This window comes from Apis cerana, linkage group LG10, assembly GCF_029169275.1.
Source record: "Apis cerana isolate GH-2021 linkage group LG10, AcerK_1.0, whole genome shotgun sequence".
Classification (NCBI taxonomy): Eukaryota; Metazoa; Arthropoda; class Insecta; order Hymenoptera; family Apidae; genus Apis; species Apis cerana.
The window spans coordinates 706,541-734,030 of NC_083861.1; the positions used below are offsets into that span (position 1 = coordinate 706,541).

The 27,490-nt window shown below is 24.5% G+C and overlaps 2 protein-coding genes across 3 annotated transcripts in view; one reads left to right on the forward strand and one right to left on the reverse strand.

The window, feature by feature from the left end:
• Nucleotides 1-17,882, forward strand: part of LOC108003767 (uncharacterized) — a 32,350-nt gene extending 14,468 nt beyond the window's left edge. The window contains exons 3-7 of the mRNA XM_017066252.3: nucleotides 9,907-10,125; nucleotides 11,697-11,997; nucleotides 14,058-14,864; nucleotides 15,157-16,139; nucleotides 16,395-17,882. Coding sequence (XP_016921741.1) covers nucleotides 9,907-10,125; nucleotides 11,697-11,997; nucleotides 14,058-14,864; nucleotides 15,157-16,139; nucleotides 16,395-17,427 — 3,343 coding nt within the window. The 3' untranslated portion in view covers nucleotides 17,428-17,882. The remainder of the gene's footprint in view (nucleotides 1-9,906; nucleotides 10,126-11,696; nucleotides 11,998-14,057; nucleotides 14,865-15,156; nucleotides 16,140-16,394) is intronic.
• Nucleotides 1-27,490, reverse strand: part of LOC108003768 (uncharacterized) — a 124,506-nt gene that overhangs the window by 57,115 nt on the left and 39,901 nt on the right. Inside the window, exons 1-2 of one of the 2 annotated variants that reach the window (XM_017066254.3) lie at nucleotides 18,573-19,076; nucleotides 18,275-18,464 (exon numbers count right to left, since the gene is read on the reverse strand). In XM_017066254.3, coding sequence (XP_016921743.2) covers nucleotides 18,275-18,464; nucleotides 18,573-18,581 — 199 coding nt within the window. In that variant the 5' untranslated portion in view covers nucleotides 18,582-19,076. Of the gene's footprint in view, nucleotides 1-18,274; nucleotides 18,465-18,572; nucleotides 19,077-27,490 lie in introns of those variants that run through there. The other variant, XM_017066253.3, reaches the window with a different exon arrangement.

The following is a 27,490-nucleotide window of genomic DNA, read 5'->3' on the forward strand; positions in this document are numbered from 1 at the left end:
TTTGAATTAAATTTATAGAAATGGGAAACAATAAAGAAAACAATTAGTAATATTTTTGACAACCAATTCTCATAATATAATTATCGATAGAATATAAATATTATAATTAATTGTTCACAATTATTACTTTTATCAAATTATTAGTTATATTAGTTTTTTATTCTGTAAAAATGTATTCTTTTTATTCGATAATTATATAATTCACGTTTTAATATTTTTAGTCTCTTAAAAGATGTTGGAGCTAAGGTCAATTGGTCAGAAGAACAATTGACGTCAAACAGACATTTTTGCAGTGGTAGTATAGGTATCTTGTTTTTAACACTACTAATCAATTATCGTTCTTTCACACTTTTCTATTAATTTTCCTTAATTCATGATCATTAAAAAACAATGATGATGTTATTTTGCGTCGACAATTATATGCAATTTGTTATTTTAATTAAAAATATGATTCAACATTTTATATTAGTAATTTCATATTAATAATGAGCTACGATATTTGTTAGTTTTTTGTATTTCTACAATATAAAATATAAATGAAAAATATAAAATAGAATTCAGTTTGAAGTATAAATCTCTAAAAATTTTTCAAATAATAAATTTATTAATTTACTACTAATTAAACTAATTATTAATATATTGCAATAAAATATATTAATTGCAATATTAATAATTATTATTAGTAATATTATAGATATATACTAATATTACAGATATAGATATATATTATAGATATACATGAAAATATATAATGAAATATATTAGAATAAATATAATTACAACTGGAATAATGGAAAATACAATTTATATATTATATTTATATTTTTGTTTTTATTTTAAAATAAATTCCTCTATTTAAATTATTGTACTTAATGCTACATTGATCATATATATATATATATATATATATTTTTATATACATATCGAAATATGCTACAATAAAAAACAGAATGAGATTCAAAATGAATTGAATTTCATTATCTATTTTATTACGATATAATATAATAATATATAATAGTAGAATAAATGATAATAATTTAAACTGAAAACAATTTTAAGCAATCCAATATACATATATTTATACATATTTGAGAATTGTAAAACTTCTTTGATTTTGTTTTAAAGAATCTATGATTTTAGAGATGAATGAATTTTTTGATTTTCCGATTTCCTGGAAAAACTGATCGGTATTTCGTGTTTGTGTGTTTTATGTCTGACACAGCGCATGCTAAAGAGTCTGAAATTGCGCAACGTTTGTTTCAAAGTTAATCGAACGAGCACAGATATCAGTATTGCTGAATTGTTTTCGTGTACGATTCATTTGTTAACAGTGCTGGAGGTAATTAGAGATTCTTGTGGAAGAATAATAAGCAATAGCTAAGAAAAAAAAAAAGATTTGTATATTTAATAAGTTTTGTGCTATATGGTATATAAACTTTGATTTTGCAGTGTACTTTGTAATATTGGTAGGATTGTAATATAGGATTATACATGATCCATTATAATATCCATTATAATATCGAGAAAAAAGGTTTTTAATGTTAGAAAAATTGCAGAAAATTAATTTATTTTAAAGTTTTGATTATTTTATTATTTGTAAAATATTGGTTATTTTATAGATATTTTTATAATAATAAAAATTAGTTTTTATTGCAATAATAAAGTTACAAAAAATTAAATATTATAAGATTATTTCTTATTTTAGATAAATTTAATTTTTGATAATTTAAATATTGCAATTATATGTCCATATGTCAATATATGTCCATATATTTTCTTATATTCATTATCTATTTTTTAGTATTATTAACTGATTTTTTTAAACAATGAATATATTTTCAACAGACAGTAGTCTAGGTAGTAAAGTAAGATAATGAGAAAGATTTATCCAGTTTGATTTGTGATCAATTTGAACAACACGACAAATTTCTATTGGTTAGAGGTGAACTATCGACTGTTCAGACCGCGGAACTTCTTCCGGTTTGTGTCATAGGATATTCCTACCGCGTTTCTCTCCTGTATACAGACTCAGAAGCCTTTCCTTTGTGGCTACATGCGAGTGCAATGATCCACGTCCAATCAACCGGAAGCCCATATCGATTCCGATACATTCATAACATTTGAGGGAGAAGCAGTTAGTCAATGCGTTGAATGAATGTATATACAACTTTATTAAGAATTTCTTCATCCGGTTGAGTTCTTAATGTTACGTATCTGTTATTAAGTTAATATTTATTGATTTGTTTCGATTAAATTGATATAATAACATCGTTAATAAAATTTCTTTAAAATAGATTTTTGTATTGATATAAACCATAAGAGGCAATACTTGTAATAATTAAATGAAAGTAAAATTTTTAGATAAAGAAAAATATTATTTAGTATCTAATATTTGAAAAGAAAAGATTATTGCTTGTTTATAGACTTATGAAAAATTTTAATTTTTTAAATTTATTTAATTAAAAAATTTTGATTATAAAAGTAATCAAATTATGTATATCAGAATTGATATATTTATATTTTTTAAATTCTTGAAATAAATAAAAATTTTAAAATAGTTTTTTCATCTAGTTTTCTAGAAAATAGGAACTGAAAATTTGAAACTAAAAAGAATTCGAGTTGAAGTTGACCTATGTATAATTAAAGTTTCTAAACTCTAGTGTTAATTGAGAAATATTTTCTATTCAGTGAAAAGCGGTCGAGAAAGCGTAATCGAATTAGTTAATTTTTAAAGAGGCAACACTTGTTCCCATTTGCTTCTACGTAGTTCATAAATTTCAAATCATTTTAATCTTCAATTATTGCTTTTGATGCTTTTCAATTCTATCGTAAATTCGCTGTTCAAAAACTAAACTCTTCCCTTCCTCATTTATTCGTAAAAAGTTAGCTCTCACGCAAATTTATTATTTGAAGTTTTACGCGGACTAGCGAACCGAAACTTATGAATGAAGTTCGTTATGCTTCAATTTACTATTGCAATCTTTTGAACATTTTAATCTTTCATTGGGAAAAATAAAACATAGAATTTTTCGCATTGTTAATCCTTTTATTCGTAAATTAATAAGCATAAATATTTATCTGTTTATTGAACGATAAATTATGTGAATAATAATTTATTGGATTTATATTATTATAATGATACACTTTATCCATTAAAGTAAAACAAAGTTGTAATTATTATTGTAATATAAAATCTTTAATTGTCTTTATTGGCAATATTTGATTCATTTCTAATTTCAACAATAATCACATTCCTCTAAAATTTTATATAAAATAAAAAAAAATTTGACATTAATTTTTTATAGGAACATCCATACATTTTATTTCATAATTCTGAATATCTCGTTATATATTTACTATGCGAAGAAACATTTAAATAATACACCGACGATATTATTCACGTTTGCATTTGATGAAAAGAAATGGGTCGCGTTGTTCATAGATGGATGATCAAGGGATTCGAATATTAAAGGTTGAATATGATTCGTGTGTTATGATCTTTTAGTTAACGTAAAAATTGCGCAAAAATGCATAAAAATATCGATAAATCTGTTAAAAGGCATAATTCTAGCTGGAGTTCGTATGCAATCGATCTTTGATATCTCTTTTTTACTAGCAAAATGTCTGCACAAGAGTGATCGATTTTGTTTTTGATTGAAAATTTCTGGATACTCGATATTCGATTTCCTATATGAGATTTTCCTATCGCGTAAAAAATAACAAAGAATGACACGAAAGATACATAATTATCTTTTGCTTGTTTTTCTTATTCATTTGAATGTTATTTTACGGATAATCAAAATACAAAAATATCTTCTTTAAAAACATGTTTTTTTTATTGAATATACTTTTTATTAATTTAAAAAAGTATATTTTTAGTTGAAAAAAAAATTTCTATCTAATAATATGATAGTTTCAAATTTTTTATTCTTACTTTTATTCTTATTTTTTATTACTATTAAAAATTTCTAGGAAAATTTATTATATTTTGAAAATTAGAAATTAGTAGATAATATTTTATAAATAAAAAATTATTTTTATATCAAATATTAGAAATTTATTGAAAATACAAAGATTTTTTAAAACAATGTTAAAACGAACTATGAATAAAAGTAGTATTTAAATATTTTTTATTATTTCTTCATTAGAATAAAGAAATAATGTCTTTTTACCTTATTTCTATTTTTATAATTAAATCTTATTTATTAAAAATAAGCAGATATTTTTTAAGCTATAATATGTATAATTAGAATTTAATTAGAATTTCTAAATTTATTTTAATTATAATAAAAAAAACAAAAGATTACCAAAACAAAAGATTTACCAAACAGAAGATTTTATGCAAAACTTTATGAAATTATTTTGGTTTTTTGTCATACACAGCACTTTTTTTTTGAATCGCTACAATCTCTATAAACCGTATGGATTATGATCTCTTTACGTGCCGTTTAATTATGAAATTAGATGCATCTTAATAATCATCGTTCCAATTTTGTACAATATTAATATTATTTTTTTTTTAAACAGAAATTGATCTTAGAATATAAGATTTCTCACACAATTTATTTTTGATACAGAATTTTATACTTAGATATTTATATTAATTCGAGCAGTAGATAAAGTAAAAAAAAAAAAAAAAAAAAAATTGTGTCCATATGTCGCGACATATAGTGAAAAAACAATAGTCAATGCTAAAATATGATGCTGAATCTAATATAATGTGTAATTTATACAAGTTTGTAAAAAAAAATGCAACTTTTGAAAAAAACGAAATCGTTTAAAACGAAATATGAAATTTTTTTGGGATTTTCGTTCAAAAAGTTGGTCATTTAAAGTTTTTTCAATGAAGAGAATAAAAAAAGAAAAAAAAAAGAAAAAAAAAATAAGAGAAGCTCAAGTCAGTTCACGTGGCTCGTAAAAGTGGCCAAGATAACTCAGTAAAAATCTTACGTAATGATTCGCCGTGCTCAGCCGAACACAATGAGATGACGATACGCCATTTGCATTCTGACTTCAAGGATTCCTGTATGCGAAGTCGGTCGAAAGGACGCGTTTGCTCGCAGTTTCTGATTGTTCAAGCGGAAAAATCAATGATCCTGAATTAAAAATTATTTACACCCAAAAAAAAAAAATTGCAATTCTTTTCTTATAATATAATCGATACGATAGGTATTAATGATATTTTTTGAAAGAGATCTTGAATTATAGTATAATTATAATATAATAATTATAATAAATAAAACGATAAATTAAAAAGTAATATATTGCCAATGATTGATTGATTGATTCATCAAAATTACAATTTTTTTCAAATCAATTGTTAAATTCAATTTCAAATATTAAAATGAATTTTTCATGTTATTACGATAACACTAGGAAATTTTGAATTGTAAATTTAATGTACGAGTTTTTTAACTCGTTAATTTTATTTTTCAATCGCTAATGACATCCGTGAACGATGTGTTGAAAAAAGTTATGCACCATCTAGTGTTAAGTAACTTACGATTTTTCCATATATTAAAGTTAAATCAATAGAAAGGAAGAATTTGTCATATTAAACTTTCAACTGATTTCACAAGAAAAGAATTAGATTACTTTCCAATGATTTTATTTATTTATTTATTAATTTTATTTATAAATTTAAATTCTAAAAGATATTGAAAATAATATGAAATATATCAAAACTATTTTCTGCCTTGAAATTTAAATTTGAGAAACAATTTCAATTTTCAAATTGGTTGGTTAATTTGGTTTCTATATACTTTAATTCATATTCTTTAAGAAAAGAAAAATTGCGAAGCTTCATCAAATAATGATATATTTATCCATAAATTTCTTAAATGTAAATTGTTTGAGAGTCGTATTCAATTTTATGCAACGCGGTTACAAGATTTAAATTATAAATTTTATTTATTATATAAGTTTTATGATACATTCACGAGATAGTCGCATGACTCGTTAGTATGCGAATCATAAATACTGAGTTTGTACATTTCATCATGGAGCAATCTTGACACGAATTTCCAATGACCTTTACAATGCCAAGCACTTGATTGCTCTAATTACTCATGAAAGTTTGTCTTTCCTGTTGTATCCAAGGATAATCTCGTAAGATATATAATTGTTGCTTTTCCGAAATTTGAGAATTTTTAGTACTATTAATTTTATTTCATTTCAGTATCAGAATATATTAATGTTAATAAAATTATTATTATTATAGTAGTATTAATATGTAGTCAAATTATGCCATTATTACACAGAAGATTATGTTTAATAATAATATATTTCCTCATACAGATTTACTATATGGATATTTGCTAATTTTTAAATACTTATAGTATCTATTGAATACATCTACGTTTATAATATTTCTTTTTATAATATTTTCGATTAATAAATGTTAACTTTGTTTTGTGATTAGAACGTTTAAATATTTTTATCTTATTTATTCACATTTTATTTATTTGAAATATAAACTATGAAAATTAATATTAATTTTAAATATTAAAAAACACCTGTTTCAACAATTGCAAAAACAAAATAACAAATTATAGTATAAATGTTTATAAATTTTATTGATTTTATTTTTATGTAACTCATTTAACAAAAATTTGAATATAATATAGATATAATAAAGTATCATTAAAAATATTATAATATAAATCCTTATAAGCTTTTCTTAAAATAGCATAAAAAGACAGTTTGCCTTCTAATTTCTATCAATGCTGAGCAAATAGAACCATAAAGGCGTGGTTTCGTCCAGTTTTCAAATAAGTGAACGTTGCGTGATGACTTCGTTTATTATGACCATCGTAAATGCAGTTTCATATCATTATATATTATAAAGGTACAATAATGTATTGATAGATGAAACGAATCATTGAAGACCATGATTGTGATCATCAGAGACTTGTGTAATTAGATCGTTAAATGTATGTTAGATCAAGCTTAAATAATCGATATGTACGAAAATAACGTAAAAGATTTAATCGAAGGGATAGATGTAACGAAATTTAATTAACGCTGGATTATTTTTATCTGCTTGATTTATAGGAGACTTTTTATCAGATTTTCACAATTCTTCTTCTCTGTATATTAATTTCATAAATTTTATTTAATTATCATTCTTATTTAATCTTCATTCTAAATATTTTAAATATTTTAAATATTATGTATACAATCGCAAAAATATTTATATTACTTTACCTGAATTTAATTATAATAAGTTATATTATCAAAATCAATAATAATTCAGTTTTATACAAAACATTGTGATATAGATCATAATGGATTATATATAGTTATGATGGATTATATATAGATATATATAATTTTTTTATTAATAAAATATCATTTCAAGAGTAATAATAAAATCAACTCTAAAAGTTTGAGTATTTTTAAATATAACTTTATAGATTATAAGAAATTAAAATATCAAATTATATAAAATATTTTAATATTTTATTATTTTATAAAAATTATAAAAAGTATTTTCAATTGAAATTATATAAAATATAAAAAATAATAAAAATTTGAGGATTCATTTCTCGTATTTAAGAAGATTTTCTATCGAAAAATAAATTGTTTTAAATGTATTCCATTATGCTTTATGTAAACAAAATTTTTTGTCAAAATCAGATTTTTCAAAATATATAAATTTCTTTATAAGATGGCGTGTAATAAAATACTTTTACGATTTTATAATATATGTACATAAGATGTTAATATATTCAACAGACACCATTGGAGGCCATTGATATATCGATTCTAGAGGCCAAATAAACATATAAAAATTGATATATAAAAGTGCTGGTCACGATTCACGTATTATAAACAATAGTTATAAACAATTAAAATTTGCATTAGACATAAATAAAGTAAGATCGTTGTCTCTGTTACATCTTTGTTTCTCATTTTATTTAAGACAAATTTAAATTATTTATAATTTAACAAATAAGCTTCAAATAACATTTTTGCACATCAACTTTTATATTTATTTTAGTTTATAGAATCGATCCTTCAAAATGTCCTTCGAATATATTAACATCTTATATATTGATATTTTACGAAATAGTATATATTATTATATTATATTATATTATATTAAACAAAAAATGATTTTTCATAATAAATAAGAATTTATAAGAAATTTCATAATAAATTAAAGATAAATAATACAATCTTTTTAAGTTTTGTTTCTGAGAAAATCAATTTAAAAGTTTAAAAAATTAAAAAAAACCAAGATTGTGATAAATATAACGAATAGTTTAAACTAATAAGAAGAAAATGAAACGATAAGATATGGTTATATATGTATGAATATATTCATTGAATTCGATATCCTATCATTACATATTACATACTACATATATATTTTGTATAATATATATTATATCAAATTTAAAGGAAAATTGGTGTAATCGAGAGAATTTATAATAAAAATTTTAATTAATTCATTAACAAGAATAATGGAATTATATCAAGCTTATTACTTAAAAAAATTAATATTATTACATAATTTTATTCATTAATGAATAAATGCAAGAAAATGAAAAATACAAAATTTTCTTCTTTTGCTAAAAAAAAGAATATGTTTATACATAACGTGCTTTATAATTTCACGATTCTAATATTATTAAGTCATATGAAAAAACTTATCTCCGATACGGCGAGATGATTTTGACCAAGAATCACGTAAAGCAAAATATGTACCGCTACTTTGAGCGAATTTTTTGTACGGATCATGAACAAAAAATTGTGTCCGATATAATACAAAAGAACAAATGATCACAACTTGCACAAACAAAAATATCATTGTACACGATATTTTTCTTCGATAGTTTATAAATTTAAATAAATAAACCTGTTATTCAATTTAATTCGCTTCTATTATGCTTGAGACGAGAAATTTTCACGTACGACCTTCTACGTGATGTTTGCTCTTGCTCTTTATACCTTTACACGTATTATACCTTTTAGCGATTTCCACGAAAGGATTATTAAATCCATAGGAGGTAGTATATCAAGCATTTGTGTTAACGTCTTGTGTATACACAAAGAAGCTCAAGACGACATGGTTCCATTCATTATTGATATACGGTATTGATTGATATACATGCTGACTAGTAATACATATGAGATATATGATTATGTACGATTATAATGGAGTATTTCCTGCTTTCTGTAATAATAATTCGAAATAACAAGTATTACATATATATTTCATCTCATCGTGAAGAGAATTTAAGGTGTTTAGGAAAGAATAATAATCGTTAAGAATGGAAGAATGAAAGAATGGAATTAATAGTTTAGATTAATGATCTAAGGAATAGAATAATAATGATGATATTGTTAACAGAATTGGAATGAATAGAATATATTAGTTATAATTATATTTATTGATACTCGGTGCTTTATAATATTCGAATAAAAGTTTGAGATTTCATTTCATTAGAGATATCTTGATAAAACTTTTGGAATTAATATACCCACATTATTTTTTATTGATATAAATAATGGATAAAATATTTATTGAATGGATGTTTTTATAGTGATAATATTATAAATTGAAATAATTTAAGATAATTATTGACTCTTCGAAACGAATGGAATACATCTTATTTTCATCGTTTCCCAACAAATAAAATTTGAATAAAAATTAATTTTTGACGAATTCCACAAGTTTTCAAAATGAGAAAAAAATAATTATACAAAAATAAACAAAATTTAAACTGCAATTTTCAGGCTGCAAATCTGATAAATTGAATTTAATTATTATTGAAGAATACTTCGTTATATTTAAAGTCCGAGTTAATTGAAATTTTAAAATTCTTCTCGTATCATTGAATGAAAAAAATCATTGCCTCTTTCCAAAAATTTAATTTAATTCAATTCGATTGGTTGCAGAGAAGGGGGACGACACGAGGCCAATTTGACGCAGTCCACGCAGGACCGCAGGAAGCTTTTGAAACGAACAAGGAGCCTTGCGGTTATATCCGAGGACGAATCTCGACACGATCGTGGGACGCATCATTTCAGACTCGGGCAATCGACCTTCGATTTGCCCAGGAGGCATCAATTGATCCCACGAGCCAAGCTTATTGATCGAAATTCTTTGAAGGATAGGTGAATCGAAATGAATGCTTTTTTAATTTTCTTTTATATAAAATGATGAGCTCGTTCGGATAACTAATCGTTATTATAATAATAAAAAATGATAAATTCTTCGCATTCTTATGATCACGTGACGTTTCAAATATTCCAAAGATTCTTAGATAATTTTAAACGAATGGCAAGTCTTTTCGATTTAAAAAATATTCAAAACAATTAATTTGGATTTTAACAAATGATTATTATTTTTTCAATAACTGATGAGAATACTATAAATATTCAATAATCTCGATCCCAATTAACAGCCAGTTTAAACGCAGTGTTAATATCAAACTCTGGACCTGTAATTAAATGGATTGTATATTTCGTAAACTGAATATTTAATATCCTATTATTTAATCTCAATTAATTTATATATATGTATAAATAAATTAATTTATTTATCTGTTAATTTATCTGTTATTATCTCTAATTTATTTATTATTTAGAACGTTTTCAAAATATTATTATTAAAATTTGTTTGCAATTTCGAAATCAAATTGACGAAGAAATGTTTTGCTTTTTTCATGGTTCATTGCTGACGGTTTGATTAAATATTAATAATATTATCAATTATAGTTGTTCCGAATCTTTTAATCTTTAACTGATTTAACTGATGACGTAAAAATGATACTATCAAATGATTCTGCGAATAGTTCGATTTCGAATAAATATTTTGGGAATTGTAAAGATTTTATATGAAATACATAACAATTGAATTATTTATAATATTCTATTATCGGAAATATGAATTATTTAAAATTTTTTTATTTTAATCATGAATATTTTATATTTTTATGAAAAAAATAATGGAAAGTATTTAAAATATTTTATCATCTGATATGCGTATAAATTATTTCAAATAGATTTCATATCAACTGAATATTTATTGAGCAAATTTTATTTATTACGAAGAAAACATGTAATATTTTTTATATCTATATTTAGATATCTTTGCATTAAGAAAGTCTGCATTAACTGTTACAAGGATCGAATTATTTCTCCTTTTTATTGACTTATTTTTACTTTTTATTGCAATCTAATCATGAATATTTATTATTTATTTATATTTATATAAATTCTTGACATATATTTGAAAAGAATAAAAATAACTTAAAGAAAATCGAAAAAATTTTATTTTTATCGTTAATAAAATAATTATTTTATATTTCTATGAAAATATTACGATATAATAAAATTATGCGATAAAAATTAAAATTAAAATAATTATATAAACTAAAAAAATACAGACTTTCTTGTTTCAACATAGATACGACAAATTGACGTCATCTTCATTCAAGGTTAATAATTCTCGCATTTTAATGAATAAAAAATTTCATCATTTCTTATTTATTAATTCACGAAATAAAAGATAGAAAAGCGAAAGAAGATTTTTAAATTATACAAATTTTTTCTTTCATTCGTGTCAAGATAATATTCTTGATCATCATTGTGCACGATCTAAGTATATAATAGAATTATTCGATCCGATTCGATTATTTTCCAATTCTTATATTTCGATCCTTTGTTACATTGTTATATTTCAGACTGTGTAAGAGTCAACAGCATCTCTCGGATTCTTACGAACGATTTAACGAAACAAAATCTTATCATTCCCGATCTGCTTGCGGTCTACACTCGATACCGTCCGAGTCGTTTCCAGATCCTTTGCACTATACTCGAGGTAATCGGACTGATCCTGACCGATTGAACATCCTCGACTGGCCCGAATCACCGAGACGTTATCGCAGTATACAATCATTGGACACTGTTAGCGGCTTAGTGGATATTGTGGAAGACGGCTGGCCCATCGAGGGAAATCGTAGCATCGATTGTATCTACACTCAAGTAAATTTTTTATTTATATTAATTGTTAAATCTTTTATATGATTCATCTAAATAATTTGAAATTTGAATTTTATTCTGAGTTTATTTTCGAGAAATGAATTTTTTTTTCTAATTTTTATATAGATTTTTTTTTATTATATAGAAATTTTATATAGATTATTTTATAAGATTTTTTATTTATTTTTTTTATTCGTCATTTTTTTGTTATGTCTCATTTAATCACAATATTTTTATGGTACTACATATAAATTTCTTTTAAAATTTGAAAAATGATAAAATCTATATATTTAATATGTTTATTTGTTAGATTTTCGATAAGCAAGATTTTTTTTATAATTATTTTTTTAGCGAAAAAATTCGCTAATTTCATCGATAAAAGTAAATTAAATGTTTAAGAAAAATAAATTTTCTAATTAAATTTCAAAATTATATTTTTAATTTTAATATTAATATATAACATTATTATATATTATTATATATTAATTATTTGCTTAACAAAATTCTTCTAATTAATCTTCTTGTTGATAATGTAAATTATCCTATGAAACTCAGATAATAGTAAATAACGTATCATTAGTTGCATATATCTATAGAATTCGCATTATTATTTCGGTGATAAATTCTCCTACGGTATTTGAAAACGAGAATCGTTATGTTTATCTCGAAAATCAAATAAAATATCTATCGTGAGATATGTGATTGTGAGATAACAAGAATTGATATTCATAGAATCATAGAAATTTTAAAGGTATATAAAATATTGAAGATATGTTTACTTAAGATATTTTGTTCGAATTATAATATTTGCATATAAGATAAATATGGCAAATTCAATAGTACTTGAATAATAATCTTATACAAATATATACATTTAACTTATAAAAATAACAAAATTATCAATATTTTAAAATCAGATATTTATCGTTAGTTATATTGTCCAGTTTTGTTGAACTTTGTTCAAATTTCAATATAATGTAGATTTAATCAAACATTTTCAAATCTGTAATTGTTTTGATATTGCTTTGATATAAAGAGTTTGATTTTTTTGATATTCTTTTTTTTTTTTATATTAAAGAATCATATGTATAAAATATCAATAGCATTATAAGTTTTAATTAAATTAATAGCTCATAAATATTATAAAATAAATAAATATTTATGTTATATAATATTATATAACAGTATATATATTACGTAATGATAAACGTGGTATAATTAATACAATATTGTTCCGAAATAAGTAAATCGTTTGAAATCGACTATATGCTTACTATTCACTACTAGAAAGAAATCTCACAGATACTTATTCCAATCTTTGGGACACTTTTAGAGAGTTTAATCTCTTGATATACAGGAATAGTAGAAAATTTTCCTTAAATATTCGAAATTGTGAATAAAAAGATTTTATTGTATTGTAATAAAAAACGTAATTATTTTTATCAAATCATACGATAAATCACTTAAAGTTGGAAGTTGAAATATTTTCGAAACTATTAATTATTTCGATATAATATCAATATGTAGAAATATACAAATATGTCCAATTTATATATTATTTGTATATTTAATTATTGAAAATGTTTCTCTCTCTTATGCAATCGAATTAAATATGTTCATATTGATAAATAACACAAAGTGTGAAAAATCCATGTGAGAATAGGTTCCCTTCATTCTGACCAGTCAGATCCGCATTCCTTTCGTGGGAATTCTTTTCAACAATATACTTCGGTTTGTCATTGTTCTCGAAAGGGAGAAGAAACGAAGAATGAACGAGGGGTATGAAATACGTGGTACATCATAAGTAATTCATAGACCAAGCAACAATGTTATTTTTTTAAAAAAGAATAGAATATCATGTAAAAATTTATGCTTTTTCATTTTTATCAGTCTCTCATTCATTTTTTTAGGTCACTTTGTTGGTAAGTTTCAAACAAAGAAATTGTTAACATTAACATTTGTTGCTCGCTAGACGATTGTTGCTTATTTCAGAACAATAATATACGTACTGAATACGAGGCGTTCTTTCACAATGTTTCATACAATATTATTTTCTTTCTCAGGTAAAACGTAAACGAAAGGAACACCGGAGTCTGGATAGCATTCTTTTCGAGGACGATGGCGAGTTAGAATACTTCGATGTTTTGAATCTATTACCTTTATCAAACGTTCGTTTAGAATTCGACGAGAAAGACGCGCGCAATAACAAATTCGACCAAAGAAACAACTCGAGTTTAAAATCCCTCGAATATTTAAATTCTCGAATCGTAGAAGAGGGATCCTCTACGAGGAGTAACGTTACTGACGAGGAAAAATGTAAAGAAACTATTAAAGAAGAAAATAATTCTCGAGAAATTCAAGAAAATTATTCGTATCGAAAGAAAAACTCAGATCTGTTACATCAATCTAGAGAGAATATATCACCTGAACGCATAAAAAAGAAGTTGTGTCTTGAGCTTCAAGAGGATTCCGAGGACGATAGAGATTTTGTTACTTGTCATCAAAACGAAGACCAACTCAAGTACTCAAATACTAACGAGGATAAACACAGATTCGATGACGAGCTAAAATCTTGCAAAAGGCAGGAGGGCGATCAAAAGGTCGAGGAGGCAGAAGATTACAAATCAATTTGGATCTCCGATAACGAAGAGCAAGAGGACATGTCACGAAGACCGCAAGTGTTAAAAGTTATCGATAATGACGTGACTAAGAGACGACACAAGAGTCTTTCTGCTCAGATCGATCCCGTTATAAGGGATGGGCAGAAGAATATGAAGTTTCAGGTTAATGGGAAAAAATCAGACGATTGTACAAATAAGAGAAATTCTAATGAAAAAGAAGATGTTAATAGGACTTTGAACGGTATAGAGGTGAGCAATCCTCCATTTTTCAATTCTTTATATTTTCTTATATTTGACCAAATTATTAAATAAACTGTCAGGATTTTATAAACTCTATATCTATCTATATATATAATAAATTACAATATATAATAATTATATCTAATATTTTTTAATAACATATAATATTGATTTTAAAAAATTAAAGATTCAAACAAAATGTTATTTTTATCATTATCAAAGAGCTAAAGATGAAATTACGAAATGTTACGAAATGTTACAAAGTATCGTGAAGAAACGAATGTAATTCCTTCCCTTTCAGGTCGTAAATGAGAAGGAGCTCGAGGCAAATACGAGCGTAGAAAACACGAAAAACTTTTTCGAGCAGAAGAGCACTCAGAAAGAAGGCTCCAAAGGGAAACAGTGCGAAGGTAGATTCGAGAGAATCGTTAAAGAGACGTCGAACATCATCGGGAAGGCATGTAGCGTGGTAAAAGGTACTTTAGGTTTCGAAGCGAGATCCGAAAGCTCAGATTTGGGATTAGGATCGGAATCCGGAAGCGACACACGAAGGAGATCCGTGGATGATGGAATTGACGTGGATCACGCATCCGTGGCTAAAGGATCGTCGTCAAAGGACAAAGATAGTAAAAGCATGCACGGCAATTTAACCAGATCGGTGAGTTGCGTGGATTCGATAGAATGTCACTTGGACGACGAGCAGGAATTCGATCATGTGCGCTACAAGATTGTCAAATCAAATATGTTCAGCAAAAACATGTACAGCAGCACTCGTGGCGATGTCACGTACGAGGGATTAATGCAATATTTGCGAGAATATTCTTTCCAAGAATTATTGTTGGATAATAATGTGGTGATTATTGAACCAGTGCGTGCAGAAACAATAGAACGCAAGTCTTCTGCTATGGGAAAGGCCAAATCGGAACCAAGTTGCAAAATAGCTGGGGCGATACAGAAAAAAGCAGATGTGGAGAATAGAGAGAGAAATTGTGAAAGTGCGGATGGGGACAATTCTAAAAGTCCGAAACAATCGTCTATCAAAAAGCATTTCTTCTATCATCCTATTAGGGTGAATCGCGAGCTCATCGACGAGGAACTTCCGGATCCAGATACCGTGAGAAATGTCAGGCGTATGTTCGAGAACACATTGAAATTGAAAAACAACTCGAATTCTGGATTCTCCAGGAATTATAGGAGTAGAAAAAGTGCGAGCATGAAAGATTTAAGTACCATTGATGATAGCCATTTTGATGAAATATCTGAAAAGGTGGATGAGGGAACCAGGTAGAATATCCATTGGTTCATTTCATTTCTTTTCAATTTAATTTCATTTTTTAAGAGAAAAATATTAACATGTCACTGGCAAAACTTAAGAAAAAAGTTAGTTTCATTGAATTGTTTAACTTTTTCTATATTTTAATTTTCTCTTGCTTTCAGTATATTTCAATTTAACTTTTGCCAGTATATCGTAACATGCTAATGTAACTTCGTATTATTTTCCTCGACAGAATTTAATAACAAATATCCTGTCCGTTCCAGATGTTCCAGCCGAGCGAAGGATCTTACGAAACTATTTGAAAATATGGAGAAATCCACTTCCTCAAACGTATCCATGGTGGAATGCAAAGATGAGTTGGACAGTCCTCGTTGCGAGTCGAAGACCAGAATCCTGGCGCAAAGTTTCGAGGCCAGAAGTGGTCACACGTCACCGAGCGATTCGACCTTCTCTAAAAACAAAATGAATCGTTACAATCATCATCATCATCATCACCACAATTGGGACGCTGGTAGCGTGAGCTCTGGAGTGTCTAGCGATTATCCTGACACCGATCCTGGAAGCGGAGTGCAATGCATTTCTTCGGAGGACGAGGAAGCGGATTGCCACGAAGATGAGATCGGCGAGTCTACAAATGGACCGAGTCATTACGTATCCCAAGATGTGCTTAAAAGGATCCGGGAATGTGGTACTTCTGTCACTTATTATGGTGGTAAGGTAGTGAACTCTAGCAACGGCCCATTAATATCTCCGATGGTTGAGAACAGGTTCAAGTGCATCAATAGTTCGAATGATTATGTAAAATTCCGCCTGGTAAAGAGCAATTCCTGTGACAGCAGATTGGAGCTTACAGGTCGATTGGTAGAGAATCATCTGAGACAACGAACTCGAGAGAAAACGGTTGACCTGAGCCAATATACAATAGCAGAGACTCCTAGTATAGAGATTACTACGCTTGACAAGCAAGAAAATGAAGTCAAAGCTGTGAAAGGCGAAAGTGGTAGAATGGCAGAATCAGAAGTCAAAAGGGAACCTCCGGTAGTGATTGGTTTGGAGCCTAAAAAGGAAGAGAGCAAAGAGACGAAGTGTTTCAAGGCTGATTTCAAGCTGGGTAATCTAGACGATGCTAAATCTGATTATGCTAGCCGATTCATTGGCAGTGCTCTGACTAGGTGGCAGGTAAATGAAAGTAATTGGAGAGCAACCGATGATTTCGGTAAAATGGAGTTCGAAGAGTTTGAGGTACTCGAGGACAGTTTGAATGGAACGGAGAGCCAACGTTTGGAGACTTCTTGAAAGAATTAGTTTCTTCTTTTTTTTTTTTGTAATATATTCCATCTTGGTACAGGGAACATTGCCAAAGGAGAATACTTTTGGTATTCTTAAACGAAGAGAATCCAAGAGGATTCTGCATATTGCTTCAATCGTTCGAATTTTCTTTACCTTTGTAACAACTCTCGATCAATTCGTTTGAGAATACTTTATTCGTCATTCTGATAATAATCGACGAGAATTGTACAGCTGTCATTCGAGGTTTCTTAGCAACGAGCAATTTGAATATTTGATACAGCATTAAAGTTTCGATAATTAGAGAATGGCGATGATCTTATAGAATTATGTTTCATTTGATTAAAGAATTATAGGAAGATAAAAATGTACATAAGGAAGTTAAGAAAGTTCTGTATCAATCTATTCGTTAAATTGTTATTATAAATTGTTTTAAGATTACGAAATAAAAATATCAGTGAAAATATTTCCTAAGCAGTTTATCCTATTAACGCATTAGCTTTTATCGAGCTAAATGTTGAATAAAATATGTTTTAAATAAAATATGAATCAATATATATATTGATCAAGTAACGAGATCATAGAGACTTTAATAATTTGAAATGCAATTATTTCATTATTTCATTAAAAGATAATAATTGGTCAATAAATCAATATGGAGTTTATCATTAAATTAATATATAATATGATATATTATATAATATATAGAAATTATCTATTCCTTAATTTCTTGCCATTTAACATCGAGTCACATTTATACTAAAGATTATTGTTCCGATTTAATAATTTATTTCAAATTCTTGAAATAAATATATTTTATTTCTATCAGAAAATTTTTATAACTCTAATAACTTACCGCCATCTGTTTTATCTAAAACTAACTGTTTCTCCGCTTTGTCATCTTTCGTTGATTTCGATTTTTTTTCCTTCGTGCATATATTCTCCATTCCTTTTGCAAATATAGGACTTAAATTCGGAGCGAAGTAGCTCCTCGTCGTAGAAAAATTTCTCTGCGAAAAATGCCACCATCTTTTGCACCATGTCTCCTAAAACACACATAGATACACAAAAATTGAGGTTAATATAACGCAAACATAATTAATCATCATGAAGACTTGTTATATCCACGAGACATTTTATCAATGTTTTCTTACATATTGCATGAACGTTTCTGCTTTTCTTTCCTTTCCTGTTTTTTTTATCTTCTCTTTTACAGTTTCTTGAAAGATAAGTATTCTATTAGAAACACATTCTATAAATATAGAAACCTTAGTTTTCTTGGTTAGTATTCGTTCCTTTGTCTGTTTGCGTTAAATTAGCATGTGTTTACGTTGGAACAGTAAACATTAGAAACGTTGTTTCATTTGCCCTACAATTGGCAAATCGTGACCCTACGAATCGTTATCTGATGAGATGTATTGATCGGTAAATGAACATCGTAATTACATCCTGTGCCAATCGTTATACCAATTTCAAAGTGTCTCAATCATTTTGTCTGATAACTCTCAATTCCTATCAATTTTGGCTCTCGATTATATACAGGATGCACCGGATATTCTTTATAACTACGTTCATACATATTTCAACAGTTTCAAAATTATACAGAATTATAGGTCTTTATTATGGTTTTTATCTTCAACAAGGAGGAAAGATATAACTCAAATCATTAGATAATCTCATTCAGATCAAACTCTAATGAGATATATCACTGTTCAAACAAAATTTGTTAATATTTAATACTTAATCTAAATAAGACTGTTTTTTATCGAAGTTCTATTGATAATATAGTAATAAATTATTTTTAATGTAATAAATTTATTTATTACTCAAAAACGATAAATTTAGTTAGAATTTTGATAGATTGATTAATTAGAGAATAAAGATTATAATAAAATTCATCGATAAAACTTAAGGATTATTAATTAAACAATGAAAAATATTCTGTTATATATGTTCGAAATCTTGGCTAGTCACGTACTTATTCGTCTTACTTTAATAAACGATTGATCCTCACTGTTAAAAAAACATTGATATCAAATTTCATTGGACTTCATGGAATATAAATTTTCTCAGGTGTTTACCGAATATTCGCAATCGAATGGAATTTATTTTACACGGATTTTCATTACAAACGAACGTGGCGGGATTGGCAAATATCCAAAATAGGGGGTCAATGCAGGGTCATGTCGAATCTGGAGTTTGGCCAGGATCGCGTCATGATTGGACGTGCATAGTTGGCAGGACATATTTTTGACGAAATACATCGAATGCAACAATAAGTTTTCTATTTCGAGGTGTAAGTCACGATGTCGATGGAATGTGCTTCGAAATAAAAGATTCGAAGAAAAAGGAAAACTTCTTTCGAATTTTTTCAGATTATATATCTTTTCACATTTGAACTTTAGTTTGAATTTATATTTTGCTTCAAATGACTATGCATTCATTTGAAAACACTGAATATATAGAAATTGGTATTCTAGAAATGGTGTCGTTATTTCCAACGAGATGGTACGCTAGAAATGTTACTGCACTACGTATCTCTTTAACGTTATCCATTTTAAGATAGACATAAAGTTAACTTCTCGATACCGAGTATTAGAAGATAGAATGTAAAGTCAAAAATATATCGTAATAGTAATAGCAAGGAATTGGCGACTAGTTAGACAAATATACACAAATTATTAATGTAATTGCTCACTAAACAAATTTAGGAATTTTGACATATTTTATAATCTAAATATTTAAATGTTTCATTTTTATAAATTGTGAAATAAATTAAAAAAAGTATTAAAATGAAAAAGATAATAATTTTGTTGGAAACCAGTGAAAACTTGAAACATTTTAATTTTTTATTTCATAGTAAAATCACTATTGATTTTTATCGTTTATATGTAAAAAAATAATGTTAATATTAAATCTAATAATTAATTATACATATGTATATAATTATACATTGAATTCCTTTAAATATAGTCTTTAATAGATTTTCATTATCTGTGATTACATGCTCTGAAAAATAATTTTCATACTAAATTTATTTATATATTATAAAATTTTAAATATAATTTTTTACTAAAATTTGAATTATTCTATGAATTATTTTATAAGTTATTTCATTAAATTTTCCAGAATATTTAATTTACATCTCATATTTATACTACAAATAAATTACATACATTTATAGATTCATAGATATTTAAATGTGTAATATATAAAATATGCCAAAATGTATAAAATATCCAAAGTAAATAGTATCTATAATCCTTATAAATATCCTTATAAAATATCCAAAGTAAATAGTATCTATAATCCTTATAATATTTAAATATGATATTATTTTATATTTATAAAAGTATAAATTCGCATAAAAATTCTTAATCATTTTATACTGACATTGAATCGATAAAATTCTCTTTTATCAATTTTATAAAAAATAGAATGACAACGAATAGAAAATATAGTTTCCCTATCATACATCAATCTTGATTTTCTATGAAAATTTTATGATCTAAATATTTTTGCAAATTTTAATCTGCATCATTTCAACTTTATAACTTTTATTTTTTATTACTCGATTACCTTAAAAAAAAACATCCATTGAATTCTATCTATTTCTACGTTTCTCAATCGATTATCGTTCACTAAAATTACATTTAATCTTGAATAATTTCTAATGCCATTCCCTGAATATATTCATGAACTTGTCTAATGGCCGGATAGAATTATATATTGTTTGGTCTATCATTATTTCACTTTAGATAGGAAAGTTACTGAAAATTAAGTAAATATACATGTATAGAAGCACGGAAATGGCTTGATCTTAGCCAAGTTAGCAAATATATCCTTGAGGATCCTTCTTTGAAGGCTTCTAGAATTTCTGAGCGAAATCTTTTGATCTTCTTTAGATATCTTAAAACGATTAAATTCCATTTTGTTTTATTATATAATATCGTTATTAAACCTCATATAAATCTCTGTTAAAATTTTTGCACTTGAGAAAATTCGCGTGAAAATTCAATTAAAATTTGCTATCTTACGATGAACTATTTGAACACTTTGATAATATTTCAGACATTCAAGAATCTCTTTTTTCTCTTTCTTTTTACTTATTATTATTATAAAGCGTAAAATATTTCTTAAAGACTTTATATCTTTAGGTTTTATAGTTGCTGCAAGCGAGGTTTTTATTATTTTTTTCATGAAGTTTGATATTATTTTTCATGAAGATGAATGTTTATTTAGAACTAAAACGATCTTTAAATTTGAAAAAAAAGCAGAAAGAAATATCTTTGTGACGTTTTATATCATGTCGCATGATAGAAAAGCGATAGAGAAAAATTTAATAATATAACAAACAATAAAAAATATAAATCGCATAAAGACGATCTATTTAAGCAAATGAATATTTTAAAACAATAATTCCAATAACAGATCAAATAATATCCGTAACATTGAGAAAAATATTTATTTTATTTTAATGTTTGAAGTTTTTATCTTTTAAATATAGATGGTTATCGATAAAAAATATATATGTAAGTTAAATATTTTTTTAAAAATTTCACAGTTGGACATTAATATTGAATATTGGAATAGTATTGGAATTTTTTATCGATTAATAAAATTTTCTATGAAATTCTATAAAAAAAAATAAGATATTAAAAAATTCCAACAAAAAATAGCTAAGAAAAAATAAAATAAAAAAAAAATATAAAATGATTAAAAATAGATAAGAAAATGATTAAAAATTCTTGAATAATAAAGATCAAAGGATATCTAGAATAAGATTCGTGAAACTCGTCAAACTCTAGAAATATTTATGAAACTCTAGAATATTTATAACGAATGATTTATGATTCTCATTAATCTTTCATAGAATTTTTCCATTATTATAGTATGACAATAATCAATTTTTTCAATTTTAATATGCTTATGAATAAAGGAAAAAATAAAGCTAAATTCTATTTCTATGGATTTATAAATGTTTATTATATTCAACGAAAATTGTCCTATTTTTGTATAGTTATCAAATTTTTTTTGAAATTAAAAATTAATATAATTATAATGTATAATTCGATCATAATTAATATTTGCATCATTTATAATACATTTTTTAAAATTATTTTTCTATTATTAATAAAGAAAAATTTTAATTTCAAATTAATTTAAAATTTCATTTATAATTATATATGATCTTTTATTTCTGTTTTATTATGATCAAAAATGAAACATGTGAAATTAAAATAATAAAAACAATCTAATTATAAAGATAGATCCTAATAATCTAAATAATATCTAGGTAAAACTAATATCTTTGAAAACATTATAAATTAAAAAAATTTTAACTATTATTAAAATTTATACTATTAAAAAAAAAATATAATAATTTTATCAAATTATCTTTAGATAATTTTATCAATTATCTAAAAATATACAAAATGATAAAAATCAAAAATAAAAAAATTGCATGAGAAATTTCATTTTCAAGTAATTAAATTTTAAAAATTTTCAAATACAAATATATACATATATATATATATATATATATATATATATATATATAAAATATAGTATATAAATGAACTGCTTATAGAAGCAGCTTATTCTACATTATGTGAAAATAAATAAAAAATTTCTTTTATTTATTAATATTAAATATTAGTCTTAAAGAAAATTAAATTTGAAAATTTATCGATTATACGATTCCTTAACTATATATTCAATTTAACTATATATTCGATTTTTTTAAAAATAAAGATTCAATTTTATTTTATGTTTATTTTTATATTTAGAGAATTATCTATTGATTCATTTATGTTTAATTAAGAATTAGCTAATTTCAATTATATTTAAATCATTCATCAAATTTTCAAACTTGATTTTCTCGAAAATGAAAAAATTTTATATTTTCGTTTTATTCTGAATGTTAAAAGACAGAATTTTTTTAATTTCTACTTAATTTGTACTATGAATTATAGATCTATATATGTTTATATATTTTCTATATGAAAATTTCTCATTGAAATCACATGGTTTAAAAATATACCATCTTTTAACTGCAAAATATAATTATTTTAGGACGGAACAATTTTATTTAAAGAATTTTATCTCATAATCTTGCATAAACGTCATTTTCCAACTGCGTATTAAATTAATCTCAACATCCTCAGAGAGACTTAAAAAGCTAGACCTATATTTGTTCAGCGACAAACGTGTCCTCTTACTTAAACAGCCGTATCTAATCTTTCTTCGACAATAGTTTCGTTTTTTCTTTTTATTCTCCGCTTAAACTTTCCTTGTAATTTTAGCTCAACATTTATTCATCTCGTTCAATCGATTTCACTGCGGTGTTTTTCAAAGTTATTTTTACTTCAGTGTTTTCTTCGTTCATTCTATTGGCCGGTGTAAAATTTTAAACAGTTCGATCGAGATTTTTCTTTTTTTTTCGAGTACAGTTCTTTTTTTATTCTCATCAAGGCTATTTTTTATATACATTTTTATATACATTTTCAAGAAACCATTCATCAAATTTGATTATTGTGTAAAGTTCAGAGATAAAAATTAGAATTATTCAATGGCTTAAAAGGATCATTCACGAATCTTCCCAACTGATATTCTCGTTTGTATTCGAAATTGATTGAAGATATTATCGCATCGCAAAGTGTGTTGTTCGGCACAATCTTATGGTAGTAATACTATCCAACGATGAACATGATTGGAAAGTTTGTGATTTTCGAAGTTCGATATTCACTGTTTGAATATCAGTTGAATATCAATTTCAAGTTTGAATATCAACGGAAATCTGTCAGCGAAAATTCCATTTTTAAATGTCATCAAACAGATAAAAGAGACTTTGTACAGATTTGTTCAAAAGTTTGAAGCATATAAAAATTTTAAAATAAATAAATGTTTTATTTCTTTATGTTTCCTTAAATTAATTTCTTTTTTTAAGTTTCTAATTAAAATTATATGTAATTTAATTTTTTAACTTTTTATTAAATTATTTAATTGTTTCTTTAATTATTATTAAGTTGTTTAATTAATTATTTTGTTTACTTACTTATAATATTATTCTTGAAATTATTATTAATAATAAATAAAATTATTATTAATAAATAATTTTTCTTATATAGATAAATATTTTATTCATACGATGAAGAATGTTCTGAACTTTTAAATAGGAATGTACATATAGAATATATACGTACAACGAATATATAGAAGATTGAGTCAAATAGGCAATTGCCGAACTGATTGATCGAAAACAGGCAGATGAATTTTTATTTTCCAATTTATATATAGTTTTATCGAATTCTAACAATTAATTTTGAATTTTATTTATGAAAATTATATTTTATATTTATTTTTAACTTTCTTTTCATTTTAATAAACATATTGAATATTGAAATATTATTTTAAATTATATTATTCAACCATTTCCATATAATATAATTTTTAATTTATAATTTCCAATATTTTTTATTAAAAAATTATTTTTTATAAATTTTTTATAAATATATTATTTATTTATATGTATTTTATACATTATTATATTATTTATATATATTTTGTATAAATATATTTACGCAGTTTTTATGCGGAAAAAAAGATAAAAAGAAAAAAAAGATTATTAAAAAATGTTAACGATATATTTATTTCATATATTTTCATAAACAATTGATTAAAAATTAAAAAATTTTTTGTTAAATACGGATGTAATACGGAAATAAATTACGACGCAATTTGTGACGTGTTACAGTTTTAACCGGTACAGTTTATTAGTTTCAACAGTTACTAACCACAGCGTGGTAATCAATTTTTAAATGTTCTAATGATAATTATGTTAATATTAGTTCTTGGTATTATTGAGTTAAATTTTTATTCTTTCTCTATTATTTCTTTTTTTTCTCAAAGATTAACCATTAATAACGGAAGAGGAAAATAAGGAAACCATATAAATTAAAATCGTTTATAAAAAAATGTAATAGAGGGATTTATCACATAAATTAAGATGGATATATTATATATCCATATAAATATATATATATATATATATATATATATAATATATATATATAATATAATATAATATATTATATATATAATATATATATAATATATAATATATATATAAAATAATATTTATTAATTTGTAAAATCTAAATATTTTGTTACTTTTTATTAAAATATATATACATATTTACTTATTTATTTATTTATTGAAATAACACTATTTAAATCAACATTATATATTATATGTACATTATATATATATATATATATATGTATATATATTTTAATAAAAAGTAACAAAATATTTAGATTTTACAAATTAATAAATATTATTTTTTATTAAATTCTACAATAATTAAAAGAATATTTTAATAATTTAATATAAAAAATTCATATATAGAGTACAGGTTTTAATGAACTATCATCAAAGATTTTAGTTATGATTTTTTAGGATCATCAGATCCATATAGAACTCATTATTGTTGATTATATATCGATATATTATGTTAGATATCTTTGAAGCGATTTTAAAAGCCAAAAATATAAATGTTGATATTAAAATATTAGCTTATTTATTAAATTAATTATTAAAAAATTATTATAATAAGTTAACTAAATTAAATAAAATTAAATAAGTTTACATTAAATAAAGCGAGACAGAAATAGAATGAGCACATTCTGTTTCTGTTATACTGCGCCATCTACATGTTCTCTATTCTTGTTTTGCTTGATCTAAGGTGAACTTAAATTTCTTATAACTTTATTTATTAATAATTATTTATTATCATTTTTATATACCAATTTTTGTATTTGTTTTTGCCTTTAAAATAAATTCTTCTTTTCATGAATATATTTAACTCTACAAGTTAATGTTCTTATACATGCACAGATGGAGTTCAAATTTTGGTCGTCAGCCAAAACAATGAAACGGCCCAACTGAAATGTTTCTCACATGCACGATGGAATAAATAATCTGAAGGCTAATGATCTAGGTTCAACGATCCGTTTAGTTTGAGTTCAAAAAAAGACTAATTTGCCAGAGAACAAGCGATAATGCTGATTAAAAGGTTCGTGGCTTCCAGACAGTTATATATTATTTCATAAGCGTTTCTTAACACGAAATCTACCAAAGCAAATTATTTAAATAACGTTTAATTTATTTAGCACAAAGATGGACTGGTTCTATCGATTCTTCCAAGATAGTTAGACTTCGTTTCTGTTTTTTAAAGATAACATCTTAAATTATTCAATGCATCCATTGTTCGATAAATTGAATTAATTATGAAAATTCTCGATTATGAATTGTTTCTCAATTAATATAGCAATGAATGAAAGTTTTGAATGTAAAAAAAAAAATTTTTTTTGATAGAATATATTTTTGATAGAAATATAATAAATAGTATATAGGTAAAAAATAAATTAAATTGCTTCTTTTTTTAGAATTTTTTATCCAAAATTTCGATAGTTGCTTGAAAATGTATTAAGATTTATAAAATTAATGAAGTACTTAATTTTAAAATCTAAATTATTTTTTTAATTGCTCATTATAAAAATTTAAATGCTCATTTTTATTTTGCTTAGTAACTAACAAGAAAAATTTAAAAGTTTAAAGCCGCATTAAATTAATATGAAACGGAAAAATTTCTGCTAATAATTGAAATAATTTTAACTTTAATCAAAACTAAGACATTTTTATTAACAATATTTATAATGAATATTAATATGTTAACATTTGAAACATTATTTTTTTTTATTAATGTTAAATTTTTTGAGCAAGAGACATTTATTTCAATTGTTAAAATACGAAATGCAAAATTTCTAATCATTATTTTTTTAATTTAATATTTAATTTAACTTGTTTTATAAAGAGATTTATAATTTCATGATATTTATGATTCAACTTAATTGTCTTTCTGCCCATAAATTTATATATAACTGACACTGATTTTTAATATATTTAATTAAAAGTTAATCATTGATAAAAGCTTTGTTAATTTATGGGCATTATTATTTATTTCATTTATCATTTATTTCTTTCATATTATTTTGAAATCAGCTCAAA